The sequence below is a fragment of the Sciurus carolinensis genome, chromosome 2, assembly GCF_902686445.1.
Source record: "Sciurus carolinensis chromosome 2, mSciCar1.2, whole genome shotgun sequence".
In the NCBI taxonomy this organism is placed as follows: domain Eukaryota; kingdom Metazoa; phylum Chordata; class Mammalia; order Rodentia; family Sciuridae; genus Sciurus; species Sciurus carolinensis.
Genome location: NC_062214.1, coordinates 92,608,879 through 92,630,923, shown reverse-complemented (window position 1 = coordinate 92,630,923; position 22,045 = coordinate 92,608,879). Strand labels below are relative to the sequence as shown.

Genomic DNA, 22,045 nt, shown 5'->3' with positions numbered 1-22,045 from the left:
TCCCCAATATTCCCCACCCCTTTGTGTACAGTTCTATATAATCTCAGGACCATGAGTATCATGGATTTCACTTCTATGATACAGCTTTGGTTCTTAAGGCACAGGTAACTAAGCAAAAATAATTCATGGAGTGGGCCTGACCTAATCACATGAACTCTTCAAATACAGATCAGAGACCAAGTGCCCTTGCTGCATGATGCAGGGAGACACATAGCAAGGAATGAGGTAGCCTTTAAGAGCTCAGAACCCCCCTGGCTGACAGAGTTAAAAGGAAGAGGTATCTTAGTCCTGCCATTGCAAGGAACTAAATTCTACCAACATTAAACATGCTTGGCAGTGGATTATGTGGTAATTTGTTGTGCAGCAACAGAAACTACAAGCCACTGAATTCCTATGCAGACAGATTCTTCCAATCCAGCATCTAAACTATAACCAGAGATTTTTAAACTACAAACCTCATCATATTATTTATTGTTTATAAGCCTTCAGTGGGAAAGAAAATAAACAGCAAATTCTCATTTGTGTGCTATGTGCATAAATCTGTGTGAAAAGCTGCCAGTATACCAAACAATAAAATGACAGGCTATATCGTTAAAAAAAAATTTTAAAAGGAACTAAGGAACTAGCCATTTTCCATAACATTAATGGTAACTCCTAAACCATAAGATCACAGAAGCAACCACAAATGACTCTAGCTTCATCCCCCTATACTTTCTTGCTAACACTGTACCACCTGGCCACTGCACTGATTTGACTCTTCCGAGTACCATTCTGTTTTATACCTCTGCTTTGCCTCCTGTTACCATGTACCTCCTCCTACAGAAAGTCACTTTTCCCCTTGGAAGATGTACCCACAGCTTTTCCTATGTTTTCAGAGTCTCTGTACATAGCAGCTCAATTCATGATAGCTACATTGTGGAACCAACCTAGATGCCCTTCAACAGATGAATGGATAAAGAAACTGTGGTCTGTATACACAATGTAATATTATTAAGGCTGAATGTTTCCCTCATAAGTGGATGATGATACATAATGGGGGAGGGGGAGAGGGATGAGAGAAGAATGGAGGAACTTTAGATAGGAAAATAAGAGGGAGGAGAGTATGAAAAATGGTGAACTGAGACAGACATCATTACCCTATGTGTATGTGTGATTACATGAATGGTATGAATCTACATCATGTACAACCATAGAAATGAAAAGTTGTACCCCATTTGTGTACAATGATTCAACAAAATGCGGTCTGTAAAATATTTTTTAAAAAGTCACATTCATATAGCCACATAAAAAGTTAATAGAACCTTTCCAAAAAATGACTTGGAAATATACCAAAAGGCCTCAAAAACCTCAAAATTTTTAAGCCAGCAATCTCACTTTTAAGAATTTTTTCCAAGGAAATAATAGGAAAAAGATTTTGTTTCAAAGATATAATAAAATATTGAAAGAAGAAAATTGAATAAACTGATTACTGATGAGTATGAATGTTTTAGTATATCATCCATTTATATTTTCTATTTTGTGAATTATTGTTCATTTTTCAGTGGCTTATACTACACAGTATCTACAATATTATGTAGTCATTAAAAGTAATGTTTTCAAAGAACATTTAATGGTTTAAAAAATGATTTAGTGATATTGTTATATCAAAAACCTAGGTTACTAAAATTTACATAATTCATTTTTTGCACGTAATTTTTTAAAAGTACATGTACTACAATAATCTGACAAGCCAGCTAATAGTGGTCACTCTGGATGGTGCAACTGCTGGCAAAGGGCATTTTAGGGGTTAAATTTATTATACATATCAGGACATTCTAAAAATGAAAGGGATGGCTCTTAAAATTTATATTGGGACAAAAGGTATAAACCAGTATGTCTAGTTACTTTAATTATTTTCATCTTTTAAATTATCTGTCAGGGGTAAACAACATGGGCAGAGTGAGTCAAAAAGCTGAGAAAGAAAGCACAGTCCTTGAATTTATACCTGACCCTTTAAAGAAAGTTTAATGACTTTGGTCTATATTATTTACAATGAATAAATATAAGTAGCAATAAAAATAAGTTATTTTAAAGAATGCTGTATTTGGAAAAAATGCTATATATATTTTTTGTAATCATAAGGTCAGAGGGATCAACATAATGATAACTCTCTCAAAGAAATCCCTGTTAGAATATTCTAAAACTAGCAAGGGCAACTATGCCACTGTACTTGGTCAGGAATACTGTTCTACTAACAGTCTCATAAAAAGTTCCATAAGATACAAGATTTAAAATTACTATTATTCTTCAAGTTACCGGAAGGTAAAAAAACAGGTACATAATGTATACAGTACTATTTCCACAGAATGCCTTATGTCAAACAAGCACTAAAGTAATAACTGTCACAAAAAAAGGATCCCTTTACCTAGTATTAATTTACATAGCAGGCATAACAATTTAAAAATTAACACATTGCCACTGTCAGCTAAACACAATACACAGTAAAATAAACGTTGTTTTGGGTATAATCTAATAGAAACAATGAAATTACAGGTGTAAAAATGAGTGATTACTCATTGAATTTGTAAAAGTTGCTTTTTACATGAATTATTTTGTGTTACTTTGTAACATATAGATCTGAAGACTGAATCATACTCTACTACAAGACTGGTTAAACTTCTCTTTAAACAGCTAGTTTAAAATCTGATCAGCTTTCCTTACCTTCCTTCCCATTCAGGTGTATTTAAAGGCAGTACTGAGGGATCGAAGGCAGATTCTATTTTAAGTACTTTGCCTTAATCATTTAGAAAGTTCTGAAAAATTATTACTGTATAAGGGTCATTTGGGGATAAAATTTATTTATAGGGTAAAATCCAAGAAAATAAGCTTAATAGCTTAGTAAAAATCCTTTTCTTTGGAATAGAAAACCACTTAAAAAATGGTTGGGAAAATGTGGAAATATCAGAAATATCATCCTTTAAAAGGGATCACCCCAAATAAAACCACGTAAGAATAAGTCATTCATGCCTTAACCTCCATAACTGGATTTGTAACTCATTTACAGTGGTGCCACTATGGCTGGTGTGAAGTCCACTGCAGATTCCACTCTCAGGAGTCCTCTCATCTGGATTACCTCTAAACCATGCTAACCTCAGTTTCAGCATCTCTAACATGAGAGCATTGGAACATACGATCTCAAAGGAATCATTTATTTAATTTTTTTAATTTTTAAAAATTTGTTCTAGTTATACATGACAGAATGCATTTTGACACACTGTACACAAATGGAGCACAACTTCTCATTCCTCTGGCTGTACGTGGTGCAGAGTCACACCCTTAGTGTAATCATACATATATATAGAGTAATGATTTCCAGGTCCTTCTCACCCCCACACCCTCTCCCTTCCTCCTTGCCCAATCCAAAGTTCCTTCACTCTTCCCTAGCCACCCCCATCCCCATTATGGATCAGCATAGAAAACATTCCACCTTTGGTTTTTTGGGTTTAGCTTATTTCACTTAACATGATATTCTCCAGCTCCATCCATTTACCTGCAAATGCTTAATTTCATTCTTCTTTAAGGCTGAGTAATATTACACTGTGTACATATACCACCTTTTCTTTATCCATTCATCTGTTGAAGGGCATATAGGTTGGTTCCATAGTTTAGTTATTGTGAATTGAGCTGCTATAAACATTGATGTGGCTGTGTCACTGTAGTATGCTGATTTTAAGTCCAAAGACCTATTTAGATCTGTATTTTTGTGATTCTATAACAATTAGTTTTAAAATCCTCTAAATCCTCAGCCACTTTAGCCTTAAAAATTCCTATGATCTACACAATTAAGTTGTACTTGAAAAATGTTGCCTAAAATCAGTACCTATTTGTGACCATTAGTAATGTCCTCTTGCTTCCAGGAATAGCACAGTGGTATCGGTAAGTCTCTCCTTCCAACTTTTTGATATGATTCTGAAAAGGAAACAAGACTTAAGATTTGGGAAGTATATATATGCAAGTAATATTTGTGTAATAGCTAATTATAGTAAGAGTTTGGGAAAATTTTATTAGGAACAAGAGCACAATTCTACACAGTGGTACATGAAGCTAAAAAGAAATCCATAGTGTGTTTATAAATTAATTCCCATTGCTGCCCTTAAAGAAAAAACACATATTAAATGCTTATCAAGTGATCATCTGGTATTTTGTTCTGTGGTAACACAGAAATTTAAAAATATCTACCAGAAATAATCACACATTTTAGTTAAGGAACATATAAACATAATGCTAATATAAACTGCTACATTAGCATTATGGAGGTTCACAACAAGGACTTTCAGGTGGATCTATGAACTGTCTGGAACAGAATAAAAAACTCTGAAAATATGATGCTAAAACTTTTTTCAGAGTAAAGCTCATGTTTTTCATCAGAAGTTTTTGAGGAAGGTCTAAGATCCCTTTCAAAAGTTAAGACCCAACCAATGATTCACAGAGGTAGATGTTATACTAATGATAAAATTTCAAAATAACTGATGTTCAATGTTTTAAAATACTTGGTTGTATAGGCTAAACATGCATTGAAAAGTAAATTAAAATGTATAATTGTATTTCTGACAAAATAAAATATAATGACAATATTAACATGAACATGAAGAATTTCTAAGATTTCAAAATAGTTGGCATGATTTATTTCTGAAGACAAATACAAGCATGAAATAATTCAAATATAAATCATAGCACATTAAAATATTTATTTTCCTTCTTCACTATCTTAAAATTATTGAATTATTCTATACGCATTAAAAACAATAAAATATTTTATAATGTATTCTAATGAAATAATTACTGAATGTCTAAAATTCATGTTTAAAGATCAGGTGATAATATATACGAAAGTACAGAACATAAACACTGAAAGACCATAATGCTTTACAACCAAGATTATACCACCAATATTATTAAAGAAGAATATAATCAAAATCATCACAAGCAGAGAAAGCACACTTGGTATTATTTCAATCCTGAAATATACATTTTTTAAAAGAAGTTTGGTCCCCAGTCACTCCTTGACAATTACAAATAGCCATGAACAGGAAAGAGAAGTCCCCACAAAACAGGGTCTAATCTTCAGAATGCATCTCAGAGAAGAGCACAGTTTTCACAGCGATGGTCACTTGTTTCAAGCTTACCTATGGGAATTAGTGAAAAGCTTTTGCTATTTATAAAATGCCTCAATTTCTTCAAAGAGAAAAATGGGGGAAACATAATAATATAATGCATTTATTTTTAGCATTAAAGTTAAATATTAAAATATTTAGATATGTAAGTACAAGAAATTCTACTTTATCTTTTATGCATTTTCATTAGTTCTTAGACTACTGTGCTTCAACTATTAAGAGTTTTTAAAGTACAATTTATCACCGTTAACACACTACAGAAAACAATCTTTTCAGTACACCAAAAATCCACTACAGTGTCTGAGATTCAGATTAAGATATTCAGTCACTGATGACAGCAGGAGACCAGATTAGTTGGTGAAATATTTACCCCCACCTCCCAAAATGCAATTTGAAGAAATTAACAATATTTTTCAAAAGGCCTTTCCCAGTAATTGTTTCTTAAAATTAATTCTAAATAAATAACACAAAACATGAAAAAGCAAATATTCAATCATGTTTTATCAGAGCATTATTACTATTAGTAAAATAACTTTAAAGTCAGGAATTAAGAAAAGTCAAGTATATAGTGTAAGGCTACCTCAGCAGATGGCAATGCAAGGGCTGGGGATGTGACTTAGTGGTAGAGTACTTGCCTAGCATATATGAGGTGCTGGGTTTGATTCCCCAGCATCACAGAAAAAATATATTAATAAAAAAATAAAAATAAATAATACAATAATTTAAAATGCTAGTGAAACATTTCTAAGAACATGAAAAAAATAATTTGAAAGAAAAAGCAAAGAACAGCAATTCAAATCTTATATGATCACTAACATCTAAACCAAACAGATATTAAATAAAAATAACTTGCTACACTGTGTGTGTGTGTGTGTGTGTGTGTGTGTGTGCGCGCACATGCATGGTTTGTAATGTAAACAGTAACTACCCTAGAATAGAGGATAGGCAGAAGAGCATATCCTATGAAAACATGGCATATGATTCAGGAATCCTAAAAGCTGAGTATTAAACTAAAGAACAAAGCAATGTGCAGCAGAAAAAAATAACTTATCTAGAATATGCCTATTTTACAATAAGAGCTAGGATTCTTTATATTTACTCATTTTGTTATACTGGTCCCTTCAGGACAGAAGTGTTTGTTTTCTTCTACATAGCCAGCATAGCTTTAAAAGATCAGTAAACACTTTTCCTTACCCAACTAGCCAATTACAGCAAGATGGGTAAGGGGTGAAAAAGAACACATATCTCAAGTACCAAATGCCTGAACTTCCCACCCATGGAAAAAGCTACCCAGTCTTCTCAGCAGTCAACATTCTATTTCTTCCAGTAATTACAATAATAAAGTATAAAAGGGCTGCCTAATCTTTTCTTTTCTTTCCTTTTTTTTTTTTTAATACTGGGGATTTAACCCAGGGTCACTTTACCATTGAGCCATATCCCAAGTCCTTTTTATATTTTATTTTGAGAAGGGAATCTCACTAAGTTGCTGAGGTTGGCCTCAAACATAATTCTCCTGCCTTAGCCTCCCAAGTTGCTGGGATTACAGGTATGTACCACAGCACCCAGTAGGGCTGTTTGATAGCTTAACAAAAACTAATAAATACAACTATACTTATGACTATATGTAGATGTGACTATACTTTGAGCTAAAATATCAGTTTCTTGAAGTTTTGTGCTTATTGACACACAATTGTAAAAATAGAAATCACAAGGAAAGATTTAGTAACTTAGGAGATAAACAGAGAAAATAAACAACAAGAAAAAATTTTAAGTTCCCAAAAGTTGTCTCATTAAAATTGCAATATACCCAGGAAGATAAAAAATTACTCCATTATTCAAGAATGTTGGGAAGGGTAATTATTGGTGATGATCAAGAAAGCATCTTGAATTTATTATTGTGCTTGATTCTCATAGAAACCCGTGATCTGCTTGCCTCGCCTCAATTACCTAGGCACAGGAAAAGCTTCTTAAGGATAGAAGTCTTTGTTTCTTTTTTTGTTTTTGTTTTGTTTTGCTTTGTGGTGTGCAGGGGATTGAACCCAGAGTTGTGTGCATGCTAGACAAGCACTCTACAACATACTCAGTCCCAAAGACAGAAGTAATATTTCTTCTGTATGTCCAGCACAGGTTGTCTTTGGATGTCATTCTTTTTTCTTTAAAGTGTTTGTTTTTATAAGTGAAGCATTTAATTAGAACTGCAGTTATCAAAAAAAATCCAATTAATAGTTAATAGTCTCATTTTCTTTAAATTTACAACACATTAGAAATCTAAGTTTTAGTTTGATTTTTACTTTGGGGAGAGTGTGAAAGATGCTAGAAAAGATATCTTAAAAAGAAATTCAAATGTAACAGAATTAACTTACGGGGGCAGTAATTTTAAAATGATAATTTATAATAATTTTTGTTCTCATTAAGATGAATCCTCCCTAAGGATTTAAAAGAAAAAAGGTTTGTTTTTTAAAAATAAAGACATCTATATATTCAAGAGCCACATAATTTGCCTAATTACATGTTCTATTTCTATTTACATATAGCAAAATTAACAATTATGAAATAAGCAAAGCTGACAAAGAGATTTCATTTTTTAAAAACCTAAATGCTTAAGGCTGAGAACATAATTGTAAAATTATTGCTACTTATTTAGCAGTAGTACTAAGGAATTAGAAAAGAAAAAAGCAGAGGTTGGGTTGGAGATGTGGCTCAGTGGTAGAGTGCTCATCTAGCAAGTATGAAGGCCTGAGTCTGATCCTCAGCACCACAAGAACAGAGAGAGACAGAGAAACAGAGACACTGAAAGAACATATTCTCAAACTTCATGTGCCAGTTCTCATTTGAGGATGAATTTAGGTCAGTTATTAAAACATATGTCCCAGTCATAGCCCCATACTTGAGCAAATTTAGAGTGATTTGTGAAGCACAGATGGCTGAAATTACATCATTAAGACTCACAAACATAAAAAAGACTAGACTGGACATAACTACCCCTTTTTTCAACTTTATCTGAAATGCACATGAACATCACAAAAAAAGGTAAGATTTTCAAAATGATAGCATATACAGAAATGTCTACTTCTGGGCCCTGTAGTCTTTCTCCCATTAAATGGAGAATAGAGATTTCCTGCATCCTCTTGTGTTTTATGGTAATCTCTTATACCTCTATAAGTATTCCCAGATATAATACCATTTTCATTTATAGTCACTACTATAAAAAGTTGAGAGGGAGGTGAAAGCAATAAATAAAATTTCATTAAAATGAACTCAATCAAATTCACACACAATCAGTTAATACCACAGATTGGTTTGATTTTTAAGGATGAAATCAAGTAGTAGTATAGGAAACATTTACTCCTGTATTTCCAGTTCTTGCTGTGTAGGCAGAAAAAGAAAGAAAATAAAGTTAGAAACATGCAAAAAGTTAAAACATAATCATATATAATAAAAACCAAAAGCTAAAAACAATTAAGCATCATTTTATTTTAATGTCGAGGAAATTAACTTCTTTTGGGGGAAGTCAGTCATGGGAAAATAGCAGTTTACACTTGTACATATTATTTTATAGAATAAAGTTAAAACTAAAACAAAAGATAAAACCTTAATTTTTAAGGCTTAATAAGATTATAATCATATACAATATTTTTTCTCCTTTTCCAGTTCTATGTTCCTAAATAGACCTAGATTTATAAAGCAATGCAAATAAATTAATCTGGTTGGGAAAAAAGAAAGTAGTGACTTTCCAGTAATTAGCTACAAAGCAGGAAACCAAAACTAACACCATTAACTAAATGAGTTTCCAGAAATAGATATAGCCTATGACATCTTCTAATGTTACCTTTCTTGCACACCAAAAAACTTTGTTCCTGTGCCAAAAAAAAAGTTACCCATTATTTCCATTCAAAATGTTATGCTAAAATAAAATCAAATTCTATTCTACAAACCATGTTAAATCCTTCAAAGTTCACAATTCAGGAACTTTATGAAACACCCATGAAATTTTCATCCTAGAAATTTTTTTTAAAAATTAAATTTCACTCGTGACTGTGAAGAACAGAATTTACCTCAAATAAGTCATAGCCCTCAGATTCTTGTCTATCATATGGACGAATGATGCCATCTTCCTGGATTAGGCGAGGGGGACGGAGACTAGATACTTCCTCAGTTGATTCTGCTGCCCTGAAGAAGGCAGCAGAAACAGGGTAAGAAACTGGGTGAGAATCTTTAAACGTAATACAATTATACATGCTGATTAGACACAAATATTTTATAAAAATGATCAGTAATTTTAAGTAACTTGCCCAAGATTAGACAAAAAAAATATTAAATCCATGTCTCTCTGACTCTAAGGCCTACTCTTTTCTTAAGGAAAAGAAAATGTCAAACAGTAAAAGCAGAGATTGGATCATCTACTCTTTGTATCCATGGTGCCTGGAAAATGGCAGGTAAAAGCAAACATCTCTTGGATAAAAGAGAAACAGCCAAGAAAAGTATCTTCTCATTCCTTCTGGTAGCATTCTACCTTGTAAAGCTGAAAGGTTTCCAATCAGACCTAAAGCCTTAAGAGCAGGCAAAACATCTAACCTATCTATGCATTCCTAATAGCAATTAGAACACAGACCTCTGAATGCCTTGGAAGGTACTGCTGGCCATATCTATGATTCCACCAGTTGGACGAGCCACTGCACCCACAAGTCCTTTTCCAATCCCTTTAAAGAATCCAGCGGCTCCCTCCTTTTTGGCACCTTCAGAAAACCAAAAACAATAAATATAAGATATTTTAAAATAAACAAGTTTGAATGCAATAAAAACCTGAGCCAAACCCAGAAAGCTTCAAGAATCTGAAATTCTGAACAAGTTAAATTTAATCTTAATGTGATAAAATCATGGTTCTCAAAGTGTTAAATGCAAATTCACCCCAGAACTACTAAATCAGAAATGGGGGCCAGGGGGTGGACAGCAATCTTCGTTTTAATAATCACTCCATGCAAACCCTAAGGCATGCTCAAGTTTGAGCAACTGTTGATCTAGGAGGTTAGTCAGAGTTAGTGACTGGAAGGTCTAAGAACTGACAAGAAAACATTCTCTTTTATTGGTGACAACCATCAAGATTTTTCAAGCAGTGCACTTGAAAAAAATGTAACAACAAAAATTTCTCACATACCATAAAATTTACTTATTATACAAAATCATTTTACTACATTCAGAGTTGTACATCCATCACCACAGTTCATTTTAGAAAATTTGTATGATCTCAAGAAAGAAACCCTATGACCATTAGAAATCTTCCTCCATTCTCCATTTTCCCCTACCTCTCCTCACTTGATCCTACCACCCAGTTTACTTCCTCCCTGCTTCCTTCCCAGAGCGAGGCAACCACCTAGAGAAACTTCCTATCACTATGAATTTTCCTATTCTGGATTTCAAACAAATGGAATCACTGAACATGTGGACTACTGCACCTGAGCTCTTTTCACTAAATATCATGTTTTCAAGCATCAGTGTCTCTCATCTTGTAGCATGTATTTGTACCTGATTTCTTTTTATAACTAAACCATATTCCATTGTATAGCTCGGCCATGTCTTAATTTACTCATGCATCAGGGGAGACACATTTAGGATTTTTCTACCTTTTGGCTACAGTGAAAAATGCTGTGGCTATTCCCATACATGCTTTTGTTTGGACGTCTGTTTCTGTTCTTTTGGATATATTTCTCTGAAAAGAATGACTGAGGGGCTGGAGTTGTAGCTCAGTGGTGCAGTGCTTGCCTAGCACATGTGAGGCACTGGGTTTGATCCTCAGCACCACACAAAAATAAAATAAAGGCATTGTGCCGACAGAGAACTTAAAAAATATATAAAAAAAGAACAACTGAGTCATATGGTAACTCCATATTTAAACTTTCGAGGCACAGACAGATTATTTTCCTCCAAAGTGGTTGCACCATTTTATATTCCCAGCAGCAGTGCAAGAGGGTCCAATCTCTCCACATTCTCTTTAACACCTGACTTTAGTAGTAGATGTAAGTGGATCTCACTGTGGTTTGATTTACATTTCCTTGAAGACCAATGAAATGTGTTTACTAGCCATCTGTATATTTTCTTTGCAGAAATGTCTATTCATGTCCTTTGCCCATTTTAAAGTGTGTTTATTATTGAGTTGTAAGATTTCTTCACATATTCAAGATACAAGTCACTTATCAAATGTATGATTTGCAAAAATTTTCTCCCATCCTGAGGCTCTTTTCCTTTTCTTGATGGTGTCCTCTGAGGAACAAATATGTTAAAATTTGATGAAGGCCAACTGATGTACTTTTTTTTTTTACTGTCTGTGCTTTATAGAGTCATATCTAGAAAGGCTTTGCGTAACCTGAAGTAATAAAGATTTACTTCTATATTTTCTCCTGAGTTTTATACTTTTGATCTTCTATTTATGTGTTTAATCTATTCTCAGTTTTATAGTTCATCTCTTACATTTACATTTATGAATTTAATCATAAATATACAGTGTAGGTAAGGGTTCAATTTCATTCATCATATGTGGACACCAAATATCTCATCTGTTGAAAAGACCATTCTATTCTATAGAACGGAAACAATCTATTGTATAAAGAACAGGTTTATAGTTCTATAAGGAATAGGAATCGGAATCCCTGTCAAAAATCAAATAACTGTAATTGTAAGGTTTTATTTCTGGACTCTCAATTGTATCCCACTGATCTATACGTCTACATTAATACCATGCTTAGTTTACTGTAACTTTATACTGTAGTAAGCTTTAAAGTTGAAAAGTTTAAGTCCTTTAATTTTTTTTTGATATATATATACGTTTTTTTTAGTTGTTGATGTACCTTTATTTTTACTTATTATATGCAGTGCTGAGAATCAAACCCAGTGCCTCACACGTGCTAGGCAAGTGCTCTACCACTGAGCCACAACCCCAGCCTCAAGTCCTTTAATTTTGCTCTTCTTTTTTTTAAGAGGGTTTCAGTTAATTCCCTCCAATTAATATATAAATTTTAGATTTACCTAGTCAATTGCTGTGTAGAAGTCACATGGGCTTTGAAAGGAATTTCATGAAAGAGTAAAGATTTTTTAATCAGGTTTAAAACAAAGAAAAAATAAGTCAAATGCTACTGAGGGCCCTAAAGAACCTAGACAATATTACTGTTGAAACTGCATTCAAAGTCTAAATCACAGACCAGTACTGAACCTATCTGCTTTCTGAGGAAAATGTATTGAACAGTTCAAGACTGTAAATATAAAATGTAGTCCATATTCTCTCAATTAAACATCTAGTAGCTACAACATCCATTAGCCATGCACCAGCTCTTCCAGCTCTGCACAGGAAGGAGCCCTTCTCAACCTACCTTCCACAGGTTTTGTTATTATTCCCGTCACTCCACCGACAACTCCCTGAAAAAGAAATCAGTCATAGCCTTGACTGAAGGGAAGGTGCTTCACTTCAAACCAACACTAGGGGTCTCTACAAACATACTAGAAACAATTGCTTCTTTAAAAACTGAGGACTTGATAATGTGAACATGCACATATAAGTGAGCACTATGATTGTATAAATATTAAATCACAGAAAATTTTAAATGAGAACAACTTACAGAAGTAAAATCTTATAGTAGAAAGAGCAGTAAATGAAAAGATTCTAACTCTGGCTCTGGTATAATCAGCTATATAATCAAGGGCAGTTAATTTATTATCTTTAAGTCTCAGTTTCTACATCAGTAAAAATGAGTCCAGCAAAATGTCTCTAAGATCTAATTACATGTTTTAATGAGATTACTTTGCAACTTAGGAAAAGTATAGAAAACTGAAAATAAAGGGAGCTCCCAAGGACAGCAAATAACCCTGACAAATAAAGCACTTTGGAGTATATAACAGATGTTAAAAATCACTGGCTCATTACCCTATGTACACTTATGACTATATGAATGGTATGAAACCACATCATGCACAACCATAGAAATAAAAAGATGTACCCCATTTATGTACAATGAATCAAAATGCAGTCTGTAAAAATTTTTTTTTTAAATTTTAATTAAAAAAAAATCACTGGCTCCAACATAGCAGTTGCAGTTTCCTGAAACTATTTCCAAAATTAAAATATTAAAAATACTTGTATGTTCTTAATAATGTCAAGTAGCAGTAGTAACTAAAATTACATATATATTCTGTAAACACACAGAAAGAGAACTAGACACACTAAACTGAAAAGACTACATGCCTCTAGAAAGACATGAGGGGTGACAAAGAGTTACTCTAGCCTTATCTATGATGTTTTAATACTTTTTATTAAAAAGAGAACTTGAATGTTCTTATAATGATTTGTAAGGAAAGAATTCACTCAGTACCTATATAATTAAGCAGTATTTATATGTTACCCACATAAGTTTAGAAGTATTAAAAAGAAAAGAAAAGCAAATCCTGGTTTATCACTTAAATTCTATGCATTTCTTGCACAGAACTGGCTGACTAGAGAACTGAATCTGCTCCCAAGAACCCCTCCTCCCCCCAGTTACCACCATTACCATATTCCCCTGCTGCTCACTTCCTCTCATTCCATATCAGGGCTAAGGTGCCATCAATTAGAGATGCACCAGTCCAAATGAAAAACTATGTTGGGGATTTGGGGATAGCACTGGTAGAGCCAGGGAGGAAGGAGAGCAAAAAGGAAACCACAGCTCCCAAAGTTATCGCTATTGCTACTCTGAAAGACCTGGACTCATAAGTGGCATTCTAAGTTTTAAACAAGAGCTACAGTGCATATTTTAAAGTGTACATATATGAAAGTTGAGGGTTTTTTGAAAAGCCAGCTGGAGACTTACTCGCAGAAAGCCCTTCCCTCCTCTGGCCAGGCTGTCTCCAAAATCTTTAGGCTGTCGACCCATCTCTTCTCTTCTTTTTTGCTGATATTCCTTGTCCATTGTAATTGCTGCCAAACCTTTCCCAACAGAACCTGTGATTCGAGATACAACTCCTGCTGCACCACCTACCAAACGGCCCAGAGAAGTAAGTCACATTGTTTCTTTAGAGAATCATCATGAGAGTATACAATATACAGCTGCATCTCCAGTACATCTCAAGTACTTTGAAATAAAAAATATAAAATTTATTTTTTAACTATTTAGATATTATTTAGTTCCTAGATACAATTAAAATACAAATTATTATTGTTAATAAAAATAGAATATCCATTTTTATATACTTATATATAACAGGTGCTTAAAATCCTCACGTGCAAAAATGCAGAAATTATTTTTTGCCATTTATCAAGAAGAGGAATAAACTTATTTAAAGTACACTGATTCAACACCATCAAGTTATACTAAAAAATCAGCAGGCCGCTATTATTTTCCATTTAAAAATAAGGAAACATGTCTTTTAAAAGAGATTATTAGGAAAATGATCCCTCTTCCACTAAATAAAATCATTTGTTTTTCATAAACAATACATTTTATCATAATATGATGAAAATAAACATACACACATATATACATATACACACACAGGTGATACATACCTACTGTGTGTCCAAAGAGACTTCTTACTCCAATCACTAATCCTTCAGCAAATTCTTCAGGGCCTTGAACAGCACCCTGGCTCAAAGAAAAGTTCACTATTTAAAATTTAAATTAGTTTAAGACTTTTAATCTAATATTTTAGGGTTTCTATGAATACAAGGAATGTGTAATGATCCATAAAGACTGGGATGAAACAATTTTTTATCCTATATCCCAAATAATGACACTATACCTACTGTGATAAAAGTTATTTTCAACACACATGACCACATAAAATTCCTTAAGATGACAAATTTAACAGGTGTGAATCACTGACTTTAATCACAATCTGAAGTTGGCCTCCCAATACAAAGTTCCATTAGAATGCTCAAGCTAGCTGCACTGACAACAGGACTGAGTCCACATATTTTGGATTCGCTTGTTCTTTCATTTATTCTCTCTGTGTTGTCCTACATTAAAACCCTCACTACACTAGGCTCCTGGATAAGTCTGATGAAAGCTTGGATATGAAGCAACGTCAGTTTTTAATGTCCCAGTAGTCCTGCTGTGGAAGACAAGGGCACATTATATTACTCAGAAGAGCACTAGACATGCTCATTTAATTCTAAAACAACCTTTCAACATCATCTCAAGTACTTTGAAATAAAATATAAAATTGATTTTTAGCTATTTAAACATTACTCAGTTCCTAGATACACTTAAAATACAAATTATTATTTGTTAATAAAAATAGAATATCCATTTTTCTATACTTATACTGAAATAAAAAACCAATACCTGGAAGGGTTCATAGAAAAATGCTTCGACTCCTTCAGACAGACCTCTAATTAATCCAAATGGGTTTCCAAGCACATCTAAGCCCAATACAAGGACATACATCTGTTTTAAGAACTAGTGAAGAAAAAAACAGTAAATTAAGTCCCTTACTACTGTTGACAGAAACATCATGCCATAATAGGAAAAAGAGTGGGATGCTGATTAAATTAGGTTTGTGTTTAAGGAAAGCTGTAGAACAACCACATCCATTAGCAGACCTTCAACGATGTACCAAGCACTGTGCTGCACTTTACATGGGGCTCTCAAATTAGAAAGAACTAAGTTTAAGGTAAAGTCTGTCAGTAAGCGTTATGTGACCTTGGACAAGTCACCTAGTTTCTACCGGCCTCAGTCTTTTCCTATATTACCACAGGAGGTTTTACTCACCTTGCATGGGTGAGTATATATACTAAGTGAACATGTAATTCAGTAATGGCCACTTGTTTTTATTACTGACTTATCATCACTGTTACTAATGAACTACATAAGGAATAAATAGTAACAAAAAAGGAACAATATAACCTTATATGAACATGCAATAAACATAATGTGTAAACTACTATAGGTGAAAAGATCTTCTAGTAGAAGATGAAAAAAGAAATATCACCCTGCAGCTCCACAGCATAGCTATGGTACCTGAGTGACCTGAAGTAACTACTTTGTGCATACATACACAAATCATGGAGTGACTGATGCACAGGAGGGAGACCGGCTTAGAATTCCTCCTACAATTCCACTAGACTACATTTAGAAATTACTGTCACTAAAGAATTCAAGTTTAATGTTTCCAAAGTCATTATTCTTTCCCAAAGATGAAAAGGTATAATTGCAAAGGGAAAATGGCATCAGAGTAAATTTTTAAAAGGTGTATAAAGGGTGGTAGAAATACAGAAAGATAAATTTAAGAAATCAGTAAGTAATGAGATTACAAATTGAGGTAAATTATGTAAACACTACCACACACTATACAATCACATGTTTTGTTTAGATATTTTATGAAGTATATTCCTTATGAGCTACTGTGATGGCAAATTACCTGCTCACTGTAATGCCGAACAACACTCCACATGAGCTGATCTCGCTTGTAAAACTGGTATCTAATTTCATAATAAGCAAGTCTGGGAGGGGAAAAAGTAAAGATTCAAAGATATTAAGATTATATTCTGAAAAAATAAAAAGGACTTGAAATTTTAGCAATAGCTGATTCTAGTTACAGTTATTTCTTTCACAATTAACTTTGTATATCTGCCACATACAATCTATGATTAAAATTATTATCATGGATATAAAATTTTTATAAATACAGTTAGTATATTCTCATATGTTTTTCATAAAGAGTAATAATATTTTTAAAAAGTCAACAGTATTCACCCACACAATAATTTTTAAGTTTGTTCTTCTCATTTCCCATTTTGAATTCTTTCTTTTCTATGAAACTATAAAATATCCAAAACATTTTGTATGCCACCTTTATCCTAAACATTATGGATACATATTTCTTTACATCTTTAATCAAAACTCCTATGTCATAATTTTGAGAAGATGCACAGCATTTCTTTGTGTGGTGCCATAAAGACATGCCCAATTTCTGATAAAAAGAGAAAATTAATGTTACCATGTATATATTGGATGTAACTCTTTGCATTTTAAACTGCATCTTAAACTGAATTCCTCCATAAAACAATTACTAAGGGAAAGATAACAATAACATATTACATACATATTTATGATGTATATGTGATATATATATATATGATATCTTAACACACACACACATGCACATCTTTCCATACTTTCCAGAGTATAAAAAAGTGCTGATTTCTTAGACCCAACCCACTCTAGTACTAGGATTACTCATATTTTGAAATCTTTGATAAACTGCATATACTGTGATAAATAATAAAGTCAGACAATTCTAAGACCTATCAATCAAGATCTTTCTGTTTTGTAAATTATCTCTTATTGTCCCATGGCTATTATCTTTAGATTTTTCTTATCAATGTTCAATATTAAGATGGTATATCATCTCTGTCATAATTATCAGTATTTACCCAGCTTTTTCCTTAAATGTTTTTACCAATTTTGCTATAAAATGTTAATTTTTTCTTTCTTTTTTTCTTTTCTTTCTTTTGCAGTGATGGGTGTCAAATCCAGGACCTTGTGCAGCCTAGGTTAGAGCTCTACCATTGAGTTATATCCCCATAATTTTTAAAATTTTATTTGTTATAATTAGTTGTAAATGATAGTAGAATGCATTTATACATTTTGATAGATCATACATTAAGAGTGTAATCTCTCATTTTTCTTATTATACATACTGCAGGATCACACAGGTAGTCAAAATATCTTGTATTTTTTCTCAATTCTTTTAATCTTGAAAGTACTTCTACTCAAAATGTCACAATAATTAGCTTCTTTTGTTAAATTCTCTTCACTTTTGTTTTTTTGTATTTTATCCTTCATTTCCTCTGAAATTTAGTAGTGTACATGTGAGATGAGAATACTCTAAATGAACTTTTTTATATTCCCAAGTAACTACTTGTTCTAATGCCTTTGCTGAATATTCAATTCAAATAATGATTGAATGTATGTTTATCTGTCACACATAAACATTCTCATATTAAATGTAGCAAGGAGTTCTCATTCCCAACTTTGCTATATGATTATACTGAAATCTCACTCTACTGCTACATATATCTGAATGTAACTATTTTAACACACAGTTCCTTTACAATATACTATACTAAAATAATTCCATTTTTTATTCTACATTCATGTATTATACAGATTTGAGTAACCAAAGAAAATATTCACGCTTAATTGTAGTAAGTAATATACCTAAAGTGGTATAATCAGAAATGGACCAAACTCTTCAAGTATAAGTAGTAAGAGTTATCAATTTTCTAGTCTAGTATGGTACAAGTGGAGAGGATATCCAGGAACATAACCTTGGTACAAATGGTACAAATGCTTTCCAGTGAACTTTAACAAAAGTCTTACTTGAATATAAGGTCATCCACATCAGTGAGAGTAGCACCTATGCTTTTCAACAGCAGGTTAACAGAATGGATTGCAATCATTTCCTGTTTTTCTTTGTCTGATTCTTCGCCTCCAGAACCCAAAGACAGACTCAAATGCAACTGAAAGAAAAATCATGTTCAATAAATTTAAGATAAAAACAAAAATTTTAAATACTTAGGTACCAGATTATCTGATGAAACCAAATATCTTTCAATTAATTTGACCTAATGAATCTATTCCTGTGAACATTATACAGAACACACTTTTATTTGATTCTCTCTTTTTTTTTTTTATAAAATTCAGTCTAACTCAAGAAGAGAGCTCTATTTGAAGTATGTAAATGTCATTTTCATATAGAGGAGAACTTTCATAAAAATGGCATGATTATCTTAAGAAGAAAAACATGTCACAAGTAGTCTGCCATCAGACGAATGGATACTTACTTATTTTCAATTAAGGTAAATCATTTATGGCAATAATTAAGATAACAATTATTATAACTATGCTACAACAATGAACAATAACATGACAAATTAGGTAATAGCAAATTATCAAACAAATTTTTTAAAAAGTAGTAAGGTTTTCAGCTTCCACAGACCATCCCACTAATTACTTAAATGTGGGATTTTCCCATTCCCATCTGGCGTACATTTTATGCTATATCAACACTGGTATATAGTGCAAGAAGACACAGACAAAAGGTAATTCAACATGCGCAAGTAAAGATGATTACTTTATCGTTCTGTATTTTTTAAGGTATTTTACCTAGCTGATGTAGAGCTCAAGTGGAAAGGACTTAGGCTGAGGTTAGGAAAACCTGGTTGTTTTTTTTCTTTAATGTGGACTATCCATGTGCAAAGTCAAGAAGTTTTGAGGTACAGGAAAGTAAGCTCAGGAGGACAGAGGTCCTACCTTTCCCTAAGAAAAAAATCACCATGTACTAAAAAAAAAAACTGTGGCTCATTATTCAACTTCATGGGATAATTCCCAGTGTGCCTAAGAACATGAGTAAGTAAATCTTCCTTAATACTCCCCAAGATTATGAACTCTACAAAGTCATTTTATACCTCCATGGCAACTTTATAATAGACATTCAGTAAATTTTTGTTGAAGGTATTGTTTAATCCCATAAATAACTGATTTTCATTTACTTATGAGAAATAAATTGTGTATAATCTATCATATAAAACAATATAAATCTTTACACTTGATACTGTTGCTACGTCTGATACCACTAAACTATCAAGTTAAAATAATAATCCTATTTTATAAATCCATTGATTTAGCTAAACAGATTGATAATGAAACTGAAAATAAACTGCTATGAACAGTTTTTGAGAATGTAAAGGATCATTGATATTTGAAAGAGTTCCTTAATGTAAATCTGGCCCATTGCACAAGTGTAGAGCATTATGGTTGAGAGCATTTGTAAATTTGCTAGCTGTAACCTTCCCCTGTAAAAACTAAAAAGAACAACAAAAATGGAAAAGGAAATGGGTTCATAAAGCACAAAACCAGGCAAGTGAAAGGTATCCAATTTTCCACTCCCTTAGTTACAATCAAATTCTAGAAGAGGGAAGAACACCCCACGAACAGTGTTTTCACATTCTGGTCAGGGAACTCATTAGAGCTTTCTGTTTAGGCAGTGCTAGTAGTTACAAAGTACAACCAAAACATTAAACTTTGGTGAGCACTGCTACGCTTAATTAAGAAGTGCCTTTGTCAGCTTTTTCCTTGAATAAAGGGGTTATTAATTCAAGACTCGAGAACATGCTCTGGTGATTTCTCTGTGGGAATTACTATTATACATATGTTACAGTGAATTGTCTTAATTATTAAGATTAATCTAACAAAGTTCCTGGCAAATAATCTGATGCAACAAATTAAAAGTCACATTTGAACACTGATCCTTTAAGAGTTCTAAAACAATTTCATTAAATTTTCAAAATAATTATTATAACAAACCTTAACAGGAGAAATATGGAAATGTTCAAAGAAACTGAGAATTGACATATCAGTCATTGAGGTCTCCATTAATTCTGTGTTTAAAGCATCAATATCTTGTTGTATTAATTTGGTCTGAAAAAAATTAAATCAAGAAATTTCAATTTTTTTTCCCTCTTATAATTTGCTCAGAAAATAGCTGATTCTATATTTTTTCCCAAGGAATAAAATGGTTACCCGTTTTCTTTCTGCTTCAGGATCAATTGTTGGGGTGAACAGTGCAATAATAGCTCCAAGAAATCCTTGATCAACTTTTAAGGCCATTTCTTGAATAAGGACCATAAAATACCTATGCAAAAAAATTTAAGATAGAAAAGGGTTTCAGTCAATCCTGGTGATTTTCAGTGTTAAGACAATGATTTTAGCAGTCACATTAAGATCTTATTTCTTTGCCTCTTAAAAAACATGTTAATAAGATCAAAGTCTACTTAGATTGATACTTTCAGTACAGTGAAAGTTTCACTGAGGTAATACAGAGCCAATAGCACTGTTCTAAGAGCACGTGGAAGTCCCAAGCACTCACAAGCATCATGTCACAGTAGACATAATTACAATTAGAGGATGTAGCACAAATCACCTAATTTTTAGAGTTCATAGCAACTGCTTGAAAGAACAACTCACAAATACCTATACATAATTTCTATTTCGCTATTTTATATTCTAATTTTAATTACAAAGGAGAGGTAGTAGAAGGAATTCTACATTTTAAAATATGTATATACTATTATTAAAATAAATTTAAGCAAAAAAATTACTTGACCAAAAGTACATTAATAGGTGCAGTTGGAAAATAATTTTTATACAGAAGTCATTTTCAAAAAGAGTAATATTTACTGTCAAAACAGATTATTTTAAATTACTTCAGATAAACAGCGGGAATCTTTCTTACTTGAATTGTAGAACTTTGCTGTACTCATTAAATCGTGTGATGATACTCACATCGATGAAAGGTTTAGGCTCTAAAAGAAAAAAAAATGAAGGTGAAATTAGTAAGCTTAATACCAGGTCAAACTAAGGGCTAACGTCTATGAATAAGGAATGCCTGTATTCCTTTTGTTTTTTACCTGAATCCAAAGCAATAGATTTTGGAGGGGCCACAGGATGAAATACGACAGGGAACATTGTACCTGGTAACTGATTATCAACCTGAAAGAAAAGAAAATAAACTCAGCAGAATTTTAAAAAATTTAGACATAAACTTTCAGTTTCACAGATACTATGAAAAACATTATTTTCATCTTAATTATCAGCTCATACATAGGGTCCCAATAGAAATTTTATTTTAACTCTTTCTGTAAAACTTTTTATACACCTCAGCATGGACAAGCCATTATATAAAACAATAGCAAAATAATTGTATTAACAATTATACAAGTATATTGTTAATGCAAATATCTCTACCTATGGATCATGTAGGATTTTAACTCTCTATGGTTTACAAAAATATATGAACAGACTGAATATGAAAACAAATAGGTAGAAATAAGAAAAAGAATAAAAATATCCTAAATAATACTTAATAAT

General features: G+C 32.6%; 1 protein-coding gene across 1 annotated transcript in view; it reads right to left on the bottom strand.

Annotated features, from left to right (window-relative positions):
• Positions 1-22,045, bottom strand: part of Vps13c (vacuolar protein sorting 13 homolog C) — a 170,463-nt gene that overhangs the window by 5,734 nt on the left and 142,684 nt on the right. Inside the window, 13 exon segments of the mRNA XM_047538497.1 lie at positions 3,860-3,948; positions 9,209-9,323; positions 9,766-9,889; positions 12,515-12,560; positions 13,985-14,148; positions 14,680-14,755; positions 15,458-15,571; positions 16,533-16,614; positions 18,497-18,636; positions 20,483-20,596; positions 20,699-20,810; positions 21,411-21,480; positions 21,586-21,667. Coding sequence (XP_047394453.1) covers positions 3,860-3,948; positions 9,209-9,323; positions 9,766-9,889; positions 12,515-12,560; positions 13,985-14,148; positions 14,680-14,755; positions 15,458-15,571; positions 16,533-16,614; positions 18,497-18,636; positions 20,483-20,596; positions 20,699-20,810; positions 21,411-21,480; positions 21,586-21,667 — 1,328 coding nt within the window.